General features: G+C 36.5%; 1 protein-coding gene across 2 annotated transcripts; it reads right to left on the bottom strand.

The window, feature by feature from the left end:
• Window positions 1-3: 3 nt before the first annotated feature.
• On the bottom strand, window positions 4-13,478 carry cnn1b (calponin 1, basic, smooth muscle, b). Of its 2 annotated transcripts, none has more exons than XM_057028734.1 (7): window positions 13,247-13,478; window positions 10,649-10,770; window positions 10,499-10,565; window positions 9,250-9,387; window positions 6,032-6,148; window positions 3,690-3,836; window positions 4-651 (listed from the first exon to the last, which is right to left on the bottom strand). In XM_057028734.1, exons 1-7 carry the CDS (start codon window positions 13,304-13,306, stop codon window positions 406-408), a joined length of 897 nt encoding a protein of 298 aa, XP_056884714.1. In that variant the 5' UTR covers window positions 13,307-13,478; the 3' UTR covers window positions 4-405. The 2 variants fall into 2 exon arrangements, with proteins under 2 accessions (XP_056884714.1, XP_056884715.1); XM_057028735.1 differs by having other exon boundaries at window positions 13,252-13,468.
• Window positions 13,479-15,901: the final 2,423 nt, after the last annotated feature.

Raw genomic sequence — 15,901 nt, 5'->3', positions numbered from 1 at the left:
AGCTGTGACCAACAAATTATTTTAATTAATTAATTCAGTTTCATTAGCTGTGCTTGGCATTTAAACCATTTTGAGAGAGTAATTTTATTACACACAAACAACGACGCACACAGATGACACAATTTATGCGGGTTCCAAACTGAGATACACGAGGACAAGACAGGGGTACATTAGGATTAATGGGGTTCATTGAACATGATGCTTTCACATTGTTTTTTGTTTTGTTTTTTAAATATAAGGCCAATGTAAACATTTAACTTTTACTCCTGGAAAGAAGAGCAACAGTTTCCTATAAATTAAATTTGTTCAGAGGATTAAAGAAATATTAGAATATCAGCATATTAAGCAAAAAACTCTTGTTTGAAATGGAGAAAAAATGTTTTTTTTGGGAGTTTTTTTCTTTGATTAATCAGAATACTGGTTGTAGCTGTCAAACTCTACTTCACTTCCATTGTCATAATAGGCCTCATTGGGGTTGGTACAGTACTTGTTGTCATAGACCTGGCGGGGCAAGCCATAGGTAGTCATACCCTGCTGTGAAGCCACTTTGTTGGTGCCCATCTGCAAAGAGATTGTAGTGGTGTCACAGTTCTCCAGCTCCAGCTTCCTATCAAAAATGTGCCTTCTTGTTCCTGGCGCTGTCATACCCGCCTGGTGGATAGTGGGGAAAAATAAGTAATGACATAAACATATTCTAAATAATAATGTAAACAATTACAACAACTCCTACAACTACTATTACAATCACTACTACTATTCAGGCTTTGTCGCTTCTAAAGGGATGTTTCTTGCAACCACTGTTACTTTGGATGGATATTAGGTTTCTTTCAAGTTTAATGATTGGGAAAAGGGCTGGGACTACTAGATATGTTTTACACGTACTTTGATTATAATTGTAAAATGTAATTTGATTATTATTCTGGTACTGGTATATCACAAAGATATTTTGGCAGTTGGAAAGATTTCAGAACATTTATCTTTCTGACATTTTGTTATGCTGTAGCATTGTGCTGTAATAACGCATTCAATTATTCTCTGATCAATCCACACCTAATATTCCACAATTACAAAGTTAAAATAAAATCTTGGAAATATTAAAAAAAAGAGTAAAATATGTCACTGTAGTGTAACAGCCTGTATTTAGCACTTAGTTAAAGCAACACTGGCAGTAATTGGTGTTTCCAGTCTTTTTGGCCATAACGTTACAAGCTTTATAGAGCTGGATTTAGGGATATCGGTACTCAACATTGCTTCTCTGCAGATTCCCTGCATTTATAAAGTAAAATTCCTAAAGACATGAGTTGTCTCTACGCCACTCCTGTATTATCTTGACTGTGTGTTTGGTATCATTGTCTTGTGGTAGGGTGAACCTTCAGCCTAGCTGCTGGGAAGTATCAACGCAAGATGTGGCCACCACCATGCATCACCAGGGGCAAGAAAAAGAAAAATGCATAAAGGATTATAGTGGTTTGTGCTATGCTTGTTTTGTAGTTCTGCAAAAATAAACAATATTTTCATGTTTAAACTCTAAGACTTTTCAAATGCAATGTAAAAATACTTTTTGGAGAATAGATGATAGATGTAATTTTCAAGATAACATCTATCATGAAATAGTTTTGCAGTTGGCGGTCCCAGATCATTTGCTTTTCTTCATCAACACTGTTTCACACATTGCAAAAAAGCAAACAAACCAAAAAAAATCCATTAATTTTCCTGAAAGTGACAAGGACAATAGCAATGTGCAATATATTCTGGCCCCCAACTGGCAACTTTATCTGTATGCATCTTTTAGCAGACGAACAATATTCAGGATACCTCTTTTCATAAAGAATTAACGATATGCCTAAAATGATGTGTTGTACAAACTTTCATGATTTTCTATTGCCTCAGCCAGCTGTTCCTTAAAACTATTAATTGCTGTTAAACTCTACCTCAGTACAAAAGTGTTTCAGCGTTGTCAACTAAACAATACCTGCTCCAAATTAAAGGAGTTAACCAACCTGACCAGTGAAGCAAGTGGATGATGGAATTATAACTAAAAGACATAGTTTAAAAAAATATATAAAAATCATTTTGTATTTTCATCTTACATTTTTAAAATAACAGAAAAGGAAAAGTACTCAAAGCAAAGGTTTGGGTACCCTGCGTATTTTGTACTTAGTAGAACCCTCAATTATCATCAGAGGTTGTAAACCCTGCCCCAGCCATGATACTTTCATTTCCTGTTTGAGAGATTTGCTCTATTTTTCTGACAACAATTCACCAAAGATTCCAAGACCACTGTGTGTACCTCTTGAATCTGTTTACAGAAAGTGTTAAATAAACTTACATAGTTATGCTGATGATATCCAATGGAACCAAACCAAACCAATCATTTCGTGAAACTCCAGATCTGTCTCAAAGACATAAGGGCCTTAATGACCAGAAAGGTCATACAGTTGAACTTAGATAAAACTGATGTTCTCACACTATGCCCACAAACACCAGATAAACTTATTCTCTAGTGATGTACTCTAGTGATGTTTGGCATTAACCTGCCTCCCATTAACATTTTAAGGAAGCTTGGTGTGTTGTTTATTCATGATTTGTCTTTAAATACCCATCTTAAACATTTCGCAAGGTCCACCTTATATCACCTGTGCAACATCACTAAAATTAGAAACTTCCTGTCCCAAAGTGATGCAGAAAGATTTGTCTATGCATTTATTTCCTCTAGGCTGTGATGCCATTGCGGACGGACCAGCGGGAGCACTGACAATCCCGTTTGCATATCTATTTTCAAAATTCATGTAGAATTGAAACCAAATAAGAGAATACAATAATTATTTTTGCATATCATGCTAGTGCCTAGGTGGCGCAATGGTAAGTACCATTTGATTGGTGCTCACTTCAAGTTTTGCATTGCTAAACTTAAGATGGCAAAGTGTAAATACGACCCAGGGTAATGTGAAATTTTGTTCATTGAGGTTAATAAGGGACAGAAATTCAAAAAGTGGATCATGACTTAATGACCATGGGAAAACCTGGGTCAGAGTGAGAACAATTAGGAACCCCTGACGTAAAGGGACATGCCAAAATTTGTCAGTTTGTGAACTTTCCTACCAGTGAAAATAGGATACCTCTCAGGAAAACTAAAGAAAGATTTTAGACCAGAAGAAAGACTGACCATCTAGAAATCTTGTTAAAGCTGGCATACACAAGAAGGCTCAAGACTGAACAGTCACAGTCAGAACTATTAACATCTGGACCGACAGCACTGGAAAACCCGCTTCAAAGCTACAATGGACAACAATAGCTGGTACACAGAGACCATTAGGATTATATAAGCTGGGGTAAACCATCAACCCTGTTTTGTTGCTGAGGTACACATGAAAATCTGAAATAGATGTAAGGCCTTCAAATCGACAGATGTGAGTTCACCAAGGCTGCTGAGAATGTATACTTCCCTGTGACCCCAAGGATGTTGAATTATTGGTAACATACATATAGGTTTTTAATGAATGAGATGAATCCTCACATGACAGTATATCCAGATGACACTTCATCTTAATGTCCTTAGGGTGTCTATTCCTCTCTTTCTGTCCGGCATCCATGCTCTAGCTCCTTTCCCTTTCTCTGTCCACCCATCAGCAGGAGAGTCCTGCTGATATGTAAATAAGTGAAATACATGAATAAAGGATCATTCTCACCTGACTAGCTCCTTTGTTGGTGCCCATCTGTAGGCTAATTGTTGACTGATCCATTGGGTTGTCCATTGCCATTTTGGCATCATAAAGGTGACGTCGTGTGCCATAAGAAGTCATGCCCTTCTGGCTTGCAAGTTTATTGGTGCCCATCTAAAGATGGCAAAAGGAAAAACATATATCATCATACAATATCAAAAGGTGTAGCGTATCACTAGTTTTACTGATGCATCTGAACAAATGAATCTAAAAAAATCGAATAATTTTCAAAATCTCCATGGACTCTGCAACCAATATTTTTTGCAGGTATAACCCAAATCCAAATGCAAAACAGGACAGGAAAAGGTTAGTCAAAATAATGATATTCCTAAACTACTAGGCTTAGTCAGAAGATTATTTTTGCTCATCGCAATACTTTTTGTAATTTGCTTATGTTGCAGCCCTTAGCTAAAATAATTATTATAACAAGTGATGATGATAATACTGCTGTATTTTCACGACTATAAGCCGCACCTAAAACACTGAGATTTTCTCAAAAATCAATGGTGCGCCTTATAATATGGTGCGCCTTGTGTGTGGACTGAGTTCCAAAATCTGCTGTGTGCCTTTGGTAGGTGCACTACGGTAAACACTCCGCCAATCGTTTAGCGGCACACCTACGCGTAAAGATCCCCTAAAATGGCGCCCGTCAAGCGAGACGCGTATGAGGCTTACTTTAAACTGCAGGCCATCGAATATGCGGCTGAAAATGGCAATCGAGCAATCTTAGTATTTTCGCTTTATGAGGCGGCATCTCTCCATACGTGCAAGGACAACTGTTGCGCAGCGGCTGCCCGCGGATTAACAGGAGAGGGCGGCCATCTTCCCTAACCCTAACCAGGAGAGGGTGGCCATCTTCCCTAACCCTAACCAGGAGAGGGCGGCCATCTTCCGCACCTACTGCCGCGACAAGATAACCGGGCCCAGCCACATCACCAACATGGATGAGATCCCTCTGACTTTTGACATCCCTTTGACCCACACATTGGAGAAAAAAGGGACCAGCATGGTGGTGATATGCACAACGGGGCACGAGAAGTCGTAGTTCACCGTGGTTCTCGGCTGCCACAGAAATGGACAGAGCGCTAGTTGACGGAAGGCAAACACTCCTTCACAAAGACTATGAGGCAGCGGCGGGCAAGTTATGTCACCATATGCGGGTGGATTGTAGACGCATGGGCTATGATACCGTCTTCATGTATTGTAAGAGCTTTCACAAAAGCATCAACGCTGAAGCGGAACCGGTCGGTGAGTCTAATTCAGATGATGAAGAAGAGGAATTCGGGATGTTGGACATTGAAATAGCGCAGCTGTTTAATACAGATACAGAAGATGAAAACTTTGATGGTTTTGTGGCGGAAGAATTAATATTTTGTTCAATAAATGTGTCGAAACTCACTGTTTTACTTCCGTTGTCATTTTTTACTGTATGTTTCAGCATGCGCCTAATAATACGGTGCGCCTTATGTATGTTTTAAATACAGAAATAGCAACCATAACTGAGACTGCGCCTTTTAATACAGTGTGCCTTATGGTCGTGAAAATACAGTAATGCTTCCAATACTAATAATAATTCTAATAATAATAATAAGATTAATACATATCAAGTAAAAACAGATTTTTTATTGGTTAAAATTTATTTAAAATTATAAATTAAAATATTGCATTGACCTAAGAATTTAAATTCATATACGGTAATAAATATATGTCTTTATCATCTTAGACTTTTAAGATTCGACTTAAAACCTTCCTCTTTGAAAAAGCTTATTGTCATTAATTCTGTAGTTCCAGTTATTATCCTAGACAGACAAATTATCATACTTAGGAGGTCGTCTAATCATTAGGTTCACATCTTAGTTATGCTGCTATAGGCCGAGGCTGCCGGGGTCCAGAAACATGATCACCTGACAGGCCTCTGTCACCCCACTGGGTCATGGTTTCCTCTCCTCTCCTCTCCTCTCCTCTCCTCTCCTCTCCTCTCCTCTCCTCCTCTCCTCTCCTCCTCTCCCCTAACCCCCCCCTCCTCTCCTCTCCTCTCTTTGATTAGATATGTTTCTACAACTTGCTTGGAGTTTGTTATAAATTTATACAAACATATGTATGTCTGTGGGAAGTCTCTCAACTGACATATCAGCTAAAAGCCAACCAACCAAGCCTTTTAACAAATTTGCAAAAATGTCTATTAGTTGTTGACTGGTTAGAGGATTTATTTATTTTTAACAGCAAATTGAAAGGGTCTGTAAACATTCCAGCTGCACTCTGTAGTGACTACCTGCAAATGAAAGCAATTTAAATTCTTTTGCTCTGACCTGCAGGCCTATGATATTGCGTCCCTCCCTTAGTTTCTCTGGAGAAAAATGCCGTTGTTGTTTCTCAGCATATTTCACTCCAATGTCATAATTGGAGTGGAACCCTTTGGATTTGGCCTAAGACAGAAGAAGCAGACAAAAATCAGGAAACGGTTATACACCCCCATATTGTGTGTGTGAGGGAGAAGAGAGAGAAAGAGAAAGCAAATGTGTTTGTTCTTGTACTTGCTATATATTGAGTACCCAAATATTCATTCTACTGAGGACATTTTGGGAATTGAGGACATTTGGCTGGTTCTAACAACTTCAAAGGAGTGTTTGGGGGTCAAGAATTGGGTTTTAGGATGAGGTTATAAATTGGTTTAGATTAATGTTTTTGTGTGAAAATGTAAAGCTTTCATTCCATTTCCAATTTGTCCAGTTAGAGAGAATAAGTGAAATGCCCATTAATTTCAATTTTAAAAATTGCTCAACCAGTGCATATTACCATTCCTGGAAACCAATCTGAATCATATTGCTGCGTTATTGTGAGATTTGGCAAAAGATAAAATAAAATTATAAAAAAATTCCTCCTTATTGTAGTCATAAAAGTCAAATACTGGAAATTTAAATTAAAGTGTAAAGAAAAGATACTACTGATAAAATGAGCTGTCTTGCCAGAGGTTGTGTGTTAATTCAGAAGACCAAAAGATATCCTATATAACAAAAACAAGAAGTCACCCTAAAGTCACTGTTGGGACCTCACTGCATGGCTTGAACAAAGAAAGGCCTACAAATGACACAAAACCCCATCTCTAAGACCAAGGTGCCATAAATTAATTAACAAAACATGAGAAATTTGAGAATTGGGCTTGGCTTCAATCCAAATCATCATTGCATGTCCCCAGGGTTTCTGCAGAGCACATCTGTGATATCAAAAGATTTTATGAAACCCGTGTGCGCCAGAATCTCTTGCTCTTGTCCAAAATGGAGATCAATTTAAATACGGTAGTAACAAATCTGCTGTGTGCCTCATGATTTGCCATGGATGTGATATATACATATGCTGGTTAGCATATTAGCATGACCAATACTATGTATGATAATGTAAGGACTGTGTTGTGCATAAAAACAATTAATATTAAGTTGTATGCCTATGATTTGCCATAGGGCTGGTGTAGTGCTTTGTAATTTTGCTAGCAGGCTAAATAAAATGCTAGTTAGCGAAGAGAAATTACTTTTTACATTTGTAATAAACGTCTTCAAAAGAAAATAAAAACAGTCCATTTGACACAGAAAACTACCTTGGATATTTGTAATAAAAACACATTGTAGCAAGCCTCAATCCATGACTCAATGTCTCCCACATGAACGTGCAGGAAGGCTCGATCTCGTTACTCTGATGCGCATTCACAATGTCAAAAATGATTAATGAGAACTCAGATTAAAAATAAATTGTAATGAATAAATAAATAAAATAAATAAATAAATTGATTGTAGAACTGAACATGATTTAGATAAAGGAAATTTTAAACGTCCTTATTAGTAGGTTTATGTAGCAACAAGAAAAAAAAGGATTTTCCCTATGGACTTACAATGTAAAAGAGATGTCTATAAAACTGTTGACAGGACAAATCCAGCTATAAACATGGTCAATTACTGCTATTTGTATTCTATATGGTTAAATCATTGATATTGTTTTTTGAAAAGCTTTACAACGCTCAGGCCACCCTCATTAAATCTGTTTCTGATTGTTTAGGCAGAGGCCTTCACACTAGTGGCCTGCTGGAGGTCATTCTGTAGGGCATGAGCAGTGCTCAACCTGTTCTGTCTTGCACAAAGGAGCAGGTATAGGTCCTGCTGATGGACTGAAGACCTTCTTTGGCCCTGTCCAGCTCTCCCAGTGTGACTTCCTGTCTCCTGTAATCTCCTCCATGTTCTGGAGATTGTGCTGGGTGACACATTAAATCTTCTTGCTACAGCACGTGTGGCTGTGCCATCATGGAGGAGTTGGACAATCTGTGCAACCTCTGTAGGGTTAAGGAATCGCCTCATAATGCCAGTAGTGATAATATCTCAAGCCAAAATTAACACGAGTGGAAAACCAGCCAAAAGAGATCAAGAGGGAGTAACTAAATAGATAAATAGATAATACCTCTAAGAACCTCCTTACTGAGGAGTAGTAATTCAAATATTGCCAAGTGACATAAACCTTACTTCAATTAAATCGTTCCAAAAACAGGAGAACAAAGGCTAAAGAGTCTTCAATACATGTCACGCAAACCCACAAAATCATAGTATCTTAAAGTGTGTAAAAACCTTGTCTTTGTGTCATTTATTAAGCAATTTTATTCATTTCATTTCTTCCAGTCCTCCATCTAAAAGCATGCTCATCCTGGAGCCATCACTCAAATCTGCGGTTTTGTAACTGTACAGGTCGCTGACTTAACGTGAAATAAAATTCATTTTCTGATCTTTGGAAAGATTTTTCAAATATTAAATGTCCATGACTTAAAATATAGAAAGGTGTACTTGACTATGTTTGGAGCTGGAGGTGAACTTTCAGTGGTTTTAGAGATGTTTCTTTTTCAATAAAAGCCTATGGGGAAAATACTTTATTGGCTACGATGGGATTTTATCTGCAGTATTGTGAGTGGCCACTGGAGAAAGAAATCGTCGCCTGGTTGAAGTGGTGGACGTCTACTAAGTAGTCGTAGAACATACGTAGGCTTAGATGCAACAATAACCATAGCAACAAAAACTCCCAAACCACGTTTTCTGTTATTTTAGTTTTTTTTTTTTTTTAATTCATACAATTAGTTCACTGCAATACCTTTTGCTCGCAATTGGGTGGCTATTGTGATCACGTGCGTCCTTTCGAAGTGCCCCCAATCGCACGCAAGTCTTAACCATTACCGCCACCTAATGGCACGATGCACATACTGCATTATTTTGGTGGCGTTTGTATAGAGCATGTTTTCGATACGTTGTGGAGAACTGTTTTTCTATGGATTATGAAAACGTCCTATATACGGGTCTCTGTGAGGGCTAGGTTAGGGCTAGGGTTAGGAGTTGGATAATGTTAAAGTCTTCACAAAGATATAATTACAAGGATGTGTGTGTGTGTGTGTGTGTGTGGTGTGTGTGTGTGTGTGGTGTGTGTGTGTGTGTGTGTGTGTGTGTGTGTGAGAGAGAGAGAGAGAGAGAGAGAGAGAGAGAGAGAGAGAGAGAGATCTTACCATTCCTGCCAGAGCTATTAGTGTACTTTGGACCTGAGTGTGGTTCATATTTTCAAACAGGTCATTGGCTTCAAAGATGTCATGTGGCTTCAGTCCATAGTCTGTGATGGCACGGACAAAGTTCCCTATATTTTCCAACTTAAATCACATAGACACAGACACACAGAGAACATTAAGTAATAAAAAACTGAATTGTCCTAATTTTATCACATATCTGTATGTCAGTGACACACTTAGCGAGGCCAAATTTTAAAGCTGTCATAATGCAGGGTTGCAGCTTACATATACACACCGGGTCCCCAGCTACCAGAGGTATAATCTGATTTAGATAACATTAAATCAAAACAGTCAAAATCTGTCAAATATGTATACTATAATATACAGTCAAATAAATAATGAAAGTAGATAAGTAAAAAAATTGCATCATAATTGATAAAATGATGTTAATATTATTGCAGCCAATCTAATTTTAATAATGAGGAGTATAAAGATATATCTGGAAAGTCTAGTCACTGGTTAATACCCCATGATAATAAGAAATGTACAATAACTCTTTCCAAGGTTTTTAATGCATAAATAAATATTTAGGGGAGGGCATCAATACGCTATTAAAGGCGCCATAGTCACATCCAAAAAGGCATTTTTGACTGAATCCAGATTAGAGCATTGAGGCTTGGTTAATAGCAAGCATGGCAAATTACAACAAAACAATCACATGGCCACTTGGAGCAAGGCAACATTCACTTTGACAAGACAGCAGTAGAACAACATTGACAAACAACAAAAGTCTGAAGGCAGGGCAAAAAGTAGCAAATATGAAGGTGTTAAGTTTCACTAAGAGTTCAATTAACACAAACAGAAATTGGAGTAAATAAGAAAGTTGGGTGTCTTGTGTACAGAGAAATTGAGATGGTTTAGGACATGTACAGACACAGGGGAGTTAATACTGGGGGATGAGATAAAAGTAATAAATGGTGATACTGCTGTACAGAAGGCAAAAAAGACTTTTGGGTTTGTTAAAGAGGATATGCAGTGGTGAAGGGAGGAAAATGCATATAACTGGCAATGGAAGTGCTTTACAGTTGAATGAAAATGTCATGTGCCCGCATGTGTATATTATAGTAAATAAATATAAATATAATAAATATGATAATAAATAAAGGGTCTATAAAAGATATATAATATAAAACAGTGTAAGAAACATATCTGTGGCTAAAGAATTATGTTCCTTTTGATCAGCTTGCATTACCTGGTGCCAGTTTTGACTGGGGTTGTTAATCTTTTTGATAGAGCCTGGTTGAAGAACATTAATAAGTCTGTAAAGAAAGAGAAAAATAATGAAATGCATATTTGTGAGGTGCCAGATGCAATGATATTAGACACATCTCCAACAACTCACTCGCACAGAATAACTCCATCCTTCAGGCTGTCCATGAAATTGTCCCCAATCCTCTTGCTTGTCACATCCTCAATCCAAAGCCTTAATTCTTCTTCTTTTTGGGAGTCATATTTTGCTGCAAGCTAATGGGAGGATGGTACATTTAAGTTCAAATATGACTGCATTTTTATTTTAACAACTGTTTTTAAACTGTTTGGTACTAAATAACGGGAAAGGAAGTATTATTATTATTATCATTGTTGTTGTTGACAAATCATTTTTGAAGTCTTTTTGACATCTGTTCAGTTTCCTTCTTTGCATTGTTTAATAGTTATGTTATACTTTATATTATTTTGTTGTAATGCCAGCAGAATATTTGCTACTGCTGAGAACAATTCTTTTAGGACTCAACCTAAATCCAAAAACTAGTCTCCTGATCATTAGTTAATAATGTGGGGAATTACATTAGATGTACGGACTCCTTATTGTTATTGTACTTACTACTTAATTAGATACAATAGTGATGTTTATATTTATCAGATTTTTTTATACTTTCCTTAAATTAACCATGAAATACAGAGAATGGAACGTACAAGTGGTTTCAATTATCGCTTGAATAAATTCTCCCTTCCAGGTGAAATAAACATTGGTAGATTGTCAAATCCTCTTAAAATTGCAATTTGTTGTTAAAGTCAAATTTGAACACAACTTCACTGCAACACTTTCAGTTATGGATTTATGCATGGGTCAATGATATTTCTCTCCTTCCTTCTCTCATATTTCCAAAAACTGCTCAGTTGGAGAGATTGAACTTGTTTGTTTCCTTGCTTCCAAACTAAATTTAAAACATTGGACAATGCAGAATGTCAGTAAGTTCAGAAGATTATATAGATGAATAACTACTCTCTTTACAAAAAAGTCAAAAATAGTTGCAGTTGACTAGACTAGAATAGTTGACTGTCACTTTTCATCTGGATATATGAACAAAACAAAGCTATCAAGATGTGTGATCAAGTCACAGATTTTAGCAAGAAGTATCAAAAACAGTAAATAAACTTGTTTTCTCCTACACATTTTGGACTGCAAATGGACAGTACAGTATATTAGGATGATGTTTCTGTACTGACACTAAAATCAGTCTGATTTAAACTCCACATTTATTTATTACAAATGAATCCCATGATACTAACATTTACACATATACATTGTTTTTCAAGGATTCACAGTTGTTTTATATACCTATAAATACATAACAGGTAACCAACACTGAAACTTAAAAGATACATCTCCTGGATGCACTGGGACACATCATCAGTGATGTAACATCATCAGTGATGTAACATTCAAGGTCACTCGGTTTTTGTTCAACTCCAGCATCTAAACTGGTTGCATTAAACTGAAAATGTTAGAAGCCAAATTTTTCCATGTCACTAATGGGAAATGTCTTAAAACATTTAGTTGTTACAGCAGACCATGTAAGCAAAGGTTCACATAGTATGTGACCAAAACATTGGTGATATTAACTAATGCTAGAAATTATAATTCACAAATATGAATAATAAAAAAATCATCATTTACTTAGAGTGTCACCCAAGTAGTATCCACCTTGGTTTGTCAGCTTTGTTTAACTCACGTTCATGTTATTTTACTTAAAATGATGAAAGGTCTTTTTACCTTCCAGTGCCTTTCCAAGCCAAAATGCTTTATTAATAATGGTAAGGAAATTTTGAAATAGACAATCGAGTGTGAAAAGTCACATTTTTCTGAAGTAATTGCATTTCTTGTGCACTTCTTCATATTTAATCTAACCTATTGCTTACTGTATTTTTCATGTTTACCGTTATTTTTTCTCTTAATTACTACACACAGGTATAAATACACAAATATTGAAATTCGATCTTATCACATCTTCTGCCATATTATATCTTTTTATTTTATAGGCATCCAAAACATTTGCTTGTGTTTATAGAAAATCCTGGAGTTGAACTTAATGCATTTTATTTAGAATGTACTTTGCAACTTAAAAATCTACCAGGTAATATTATAGACATTGGTATACAATTAGGAGCTCAGAAGTTTAGCACATACCCAGTATATAGCTATTGCCATTAAAACAGTTCATCATGCCAAACACTGTAAAGATGTCCACATTTGGAAAAAGTGAATGAATTCTCTTTTTTGCTCTGACTGTGTACTTTTGATTGTGCTAATGACAAATCTTAACATTTTTTGAGATAACCAAAAAGCCATGTTGCACACTGTAGGGAGACACTTACGTAGCTTTATTCAGCTTCTATTCAGCTTCTATTCATTAAACATATAGTCTAAACATTTTTTCCTGAATCACTGAATAGGCAATAATCCTGGTTTGAGTAAAATTTGAGTAAAAAAGATAATTGATGTGTTTGACATCAGCATAAAATAAGATTTTTAAAAATAGTTTTACAAGTAAGACTTTTTTTATGTGAGGATAGTTTCTTCTGCCAATGAGTATTGAAAAGAACCCAGTATAAGTAAATCTAATATGATTAAGATTTATTTTAAATAGCCTTAATAAATTAGCAATAATAGTTCATACTTGACAATCTTTTTTACAACAGCGTTAATGCTGTGAGGTACCTTACTCTTGACCTCAGCAGAGAGTCCAAAAGCCGGGCCACTTCTGAAATGTGTTGTCATTCTGTTGTTATATCTCTCCTTTTTGATGATCTAATGAAGGACTGGCTTCAGAAACAGAGCTCTCTGTCCAGGAAACGTAAAGGTTGTAAAAAAAAAACCCAGCACAAATACTTTTAAACTGTGGCACTTTCTCCTGTTGCTCTCGAGTTTGTATCCACACTATGTCTGGTCTTTTTTAAAAGCTTCCCCTGAGTCACCTCTGATTGGCTGGAGACGCCATCCTATTTGGACAAAGGCTCTTCCCCACACGGGTGGGAGAGGGAACGCCACTACCCTTCCTGGGTTGTCGAGATAGTCCTCGAGAGGTGCAATCCAGCCGGGTTTTCTGTGTTGCCAGGTAGACAGAGCTTTCACGTGGGATCCCACTTCAATTGTCGAAAGTATTTTCCGCCTGGTAGGACAGAAATACTGGCTGGTTCCTCGCCCTTGTCTATTGGACAGACTCCTATTTTACCCTAGTACCATCTTTTATTGTTTGCGTGTACTCCATATACATTAAAAAAAGCAAAATTGTGGACTTCTTCCTTTGTAAAAACTTTATTAATTGTTCAGTAATCCGTTTTACCAGAATGAAATCATATTCAGGCTAATATTTCTATACTAAGTCTTGCTTTGTAACAGGCAAACAATACAAAGTCTGCCAATATGTAAATGATTTCCATCCAAAAAACTGGCTAACCTGGAAATTAATTACTTTTTTTTAAATTACAGTTTCATTGTCCTTGTGACGGTCTGCATTCTCTCCTCTCTTCTCCTCTCCTCACATTCAATACCCAAGAAAGACAAAGCAAGAAAATCATTTTACATCAAGTCACTTACAAACTAAACAAACAAAAAAGAAGATACCAAAAGTGTGTAAATGAGGAGACTGTTTAACAAGGATTCAAGACTTGAGACTTGAGTGCTCAGCTGGAGTCTGAGGAGTTTTACCGAACATGGTCACGAAACACACACAGCAAATATTTCATTGTATTAGTGGAGCACATTTGCAGAGTGACTATACAGAAATAACATCTGCATGGCATCACTAGATTTGTGACAAATACTATTAGATTAGAAAGAATATCCTCAGAATCCTCTGAATTGGTGTTATTTAGATAATATAGTTCATGGATATCTGATATTCAACCAAAAATATATAAAAATCCTTTGCTTTCATTCTTATTCATTGTATTGTGAAGTTTATACACTGTAAATAGATCAATAATTCAATATACCATTTATATCCATTGAGTGTTTACACATTTTTCCCACTAGCACTGAAAGGTTTTTATGGTTGTTCTCTGTAAGGACATGAAAGATTACATTTTTAAGTTCTTATTTTAGGCACGTTTGTTGATAGCCTTGACCTTTATTTAGATGACAGTCAGATCACAGTTTCTGAAAATTCACTGCAGAAAACCATACACACATACACATTCAAGAAAAGTATGGTTTTAATAAAGTTAATATCAGGAGCAAATCTTGGACTTTATTTATCAGTAAATTAAACATTGTTCCATAGGTCAAATCCAGGTTTGTTTGAACACCCTGTCCCACTGTAGACATTGAAATTATGATACCATGAACTCAGCTGTCCTGACTCTGAGGACTTCTAACCATAAATAGCCAGATAGGACTGAGTGTGGAGAGGGTTTTGTCCACCAGAAGCAGCTTACTAGAGAACTAGCCTTCCAAGTCTCTGAAAGTCCACTAATCACCCCCATATCTATCCTACATGTTTCAAAAGGCAAGGGTCTCTTTCCATTTTTTTCTTTTACAGTTCTTGTCTCTGAATCCTGCTTGTCTGCATATTTTTGTTTTATGACACTCATTTGGTGTTTGTGTTCCTTTCATTAAACAGGTGAAACTGATAAACAATAAAACTGCTTTGTTCAGTTTAGTTAAAATTACAGAATTTTACATTTTTGTCTAACGCTCAGTCGTCATCTATTTTAAATATGTAGACAAAGTAGGTTGAACAAGTAGTGTAAAATCAATGACATCACTGCATAATTTTAGGTTTCCCAAATTAAGCTGTAATGTATTCACTTTTACAAATGGCATGACATTTCAAGTTAGCTTTACCTCAAAGGAGCTGCAAGCCAGTAAAAACCAGCCTCGAGTGGACCGTATGGCAAATATCTAACTCTTATTTTTAGTATGAGGAATTTATTTTTCACATCTGGCTCAGGCACTTCCCTTCTCCGATCATGACCAAATAAAGTGTTCAAACTCCATGTGTCTGCTTCCTTCCCTTTGTTTATATGACCCTTGCCTGCTGTGTGTCTGTTGCACATAAATGAGCAAGACTTTGCTGGTGCAATGTTTTACAGATGAAGGATTATATAACATTTTCTGACGATAATCTGATAGAGTTTATGCTGGCTGCCTAAAACACCTTTATTCTTAAATAATTGCAGAAAAATTCAAAACCAGCTTCAGCAAATATATAAAAATCTCAACTATTTTACAAAATCACACAGATTATTCGCACTGGCAGAGCTATGTTGGTTCTCAGTGCAGAATTAAATAGTAACAATCTACTGTGGAGGCATTTGATCACTATCTGTATCTCTCTATCACTACTAACTTGAGTGATTGCTTGATGAGGTA

This window comes from Takifugu flavidus, chromosome 3 (assembly GCF_003711565.1).
Source record: "Takifugu flavidus isolate HTHZ2018 chromosome 3, ASM371156v2, whole genome shotgun sequence".
Lineage (NCBI taxonomy): Eukaryota > Metazoa > Chordata > Actinopteri > Tetraodontiformes > Tetraodontidae > Takifugu > Takifugu flavidus.
Note: the sequence above shows the minus strand (reverse complement) of the source record. Positions and strands in the feature narration are given on the sequence as shown.

What these genes read in the sequence shown, in the direction of transcription:
- cnn1b (XM_057028734.1), bottom strand. Translation starts at nt 13,306, where the DNA reads ATGACAACACATTTCAGAAGTGGCCCGGCTTTTGGACTCTCTGCTGAG. An exon ending in GATGGAGTTATTCTGTGCGA is followed by an intron (nt 10,566 to 10,648) that starts GTGAGTTGTTGG and finishes CTTTCTTTACAG; the next exon opens with ACTTATTAATGTTCTTCAAC. An exon ending in CCAACAAAGGAGCTAGTCAG is followed by an intron (nt 652 to 3,689) that starts GTGAGAATGATC and finishes ACTATCCACCAG; the next exon opens with GCGGGTATGACAGCGCCAGG.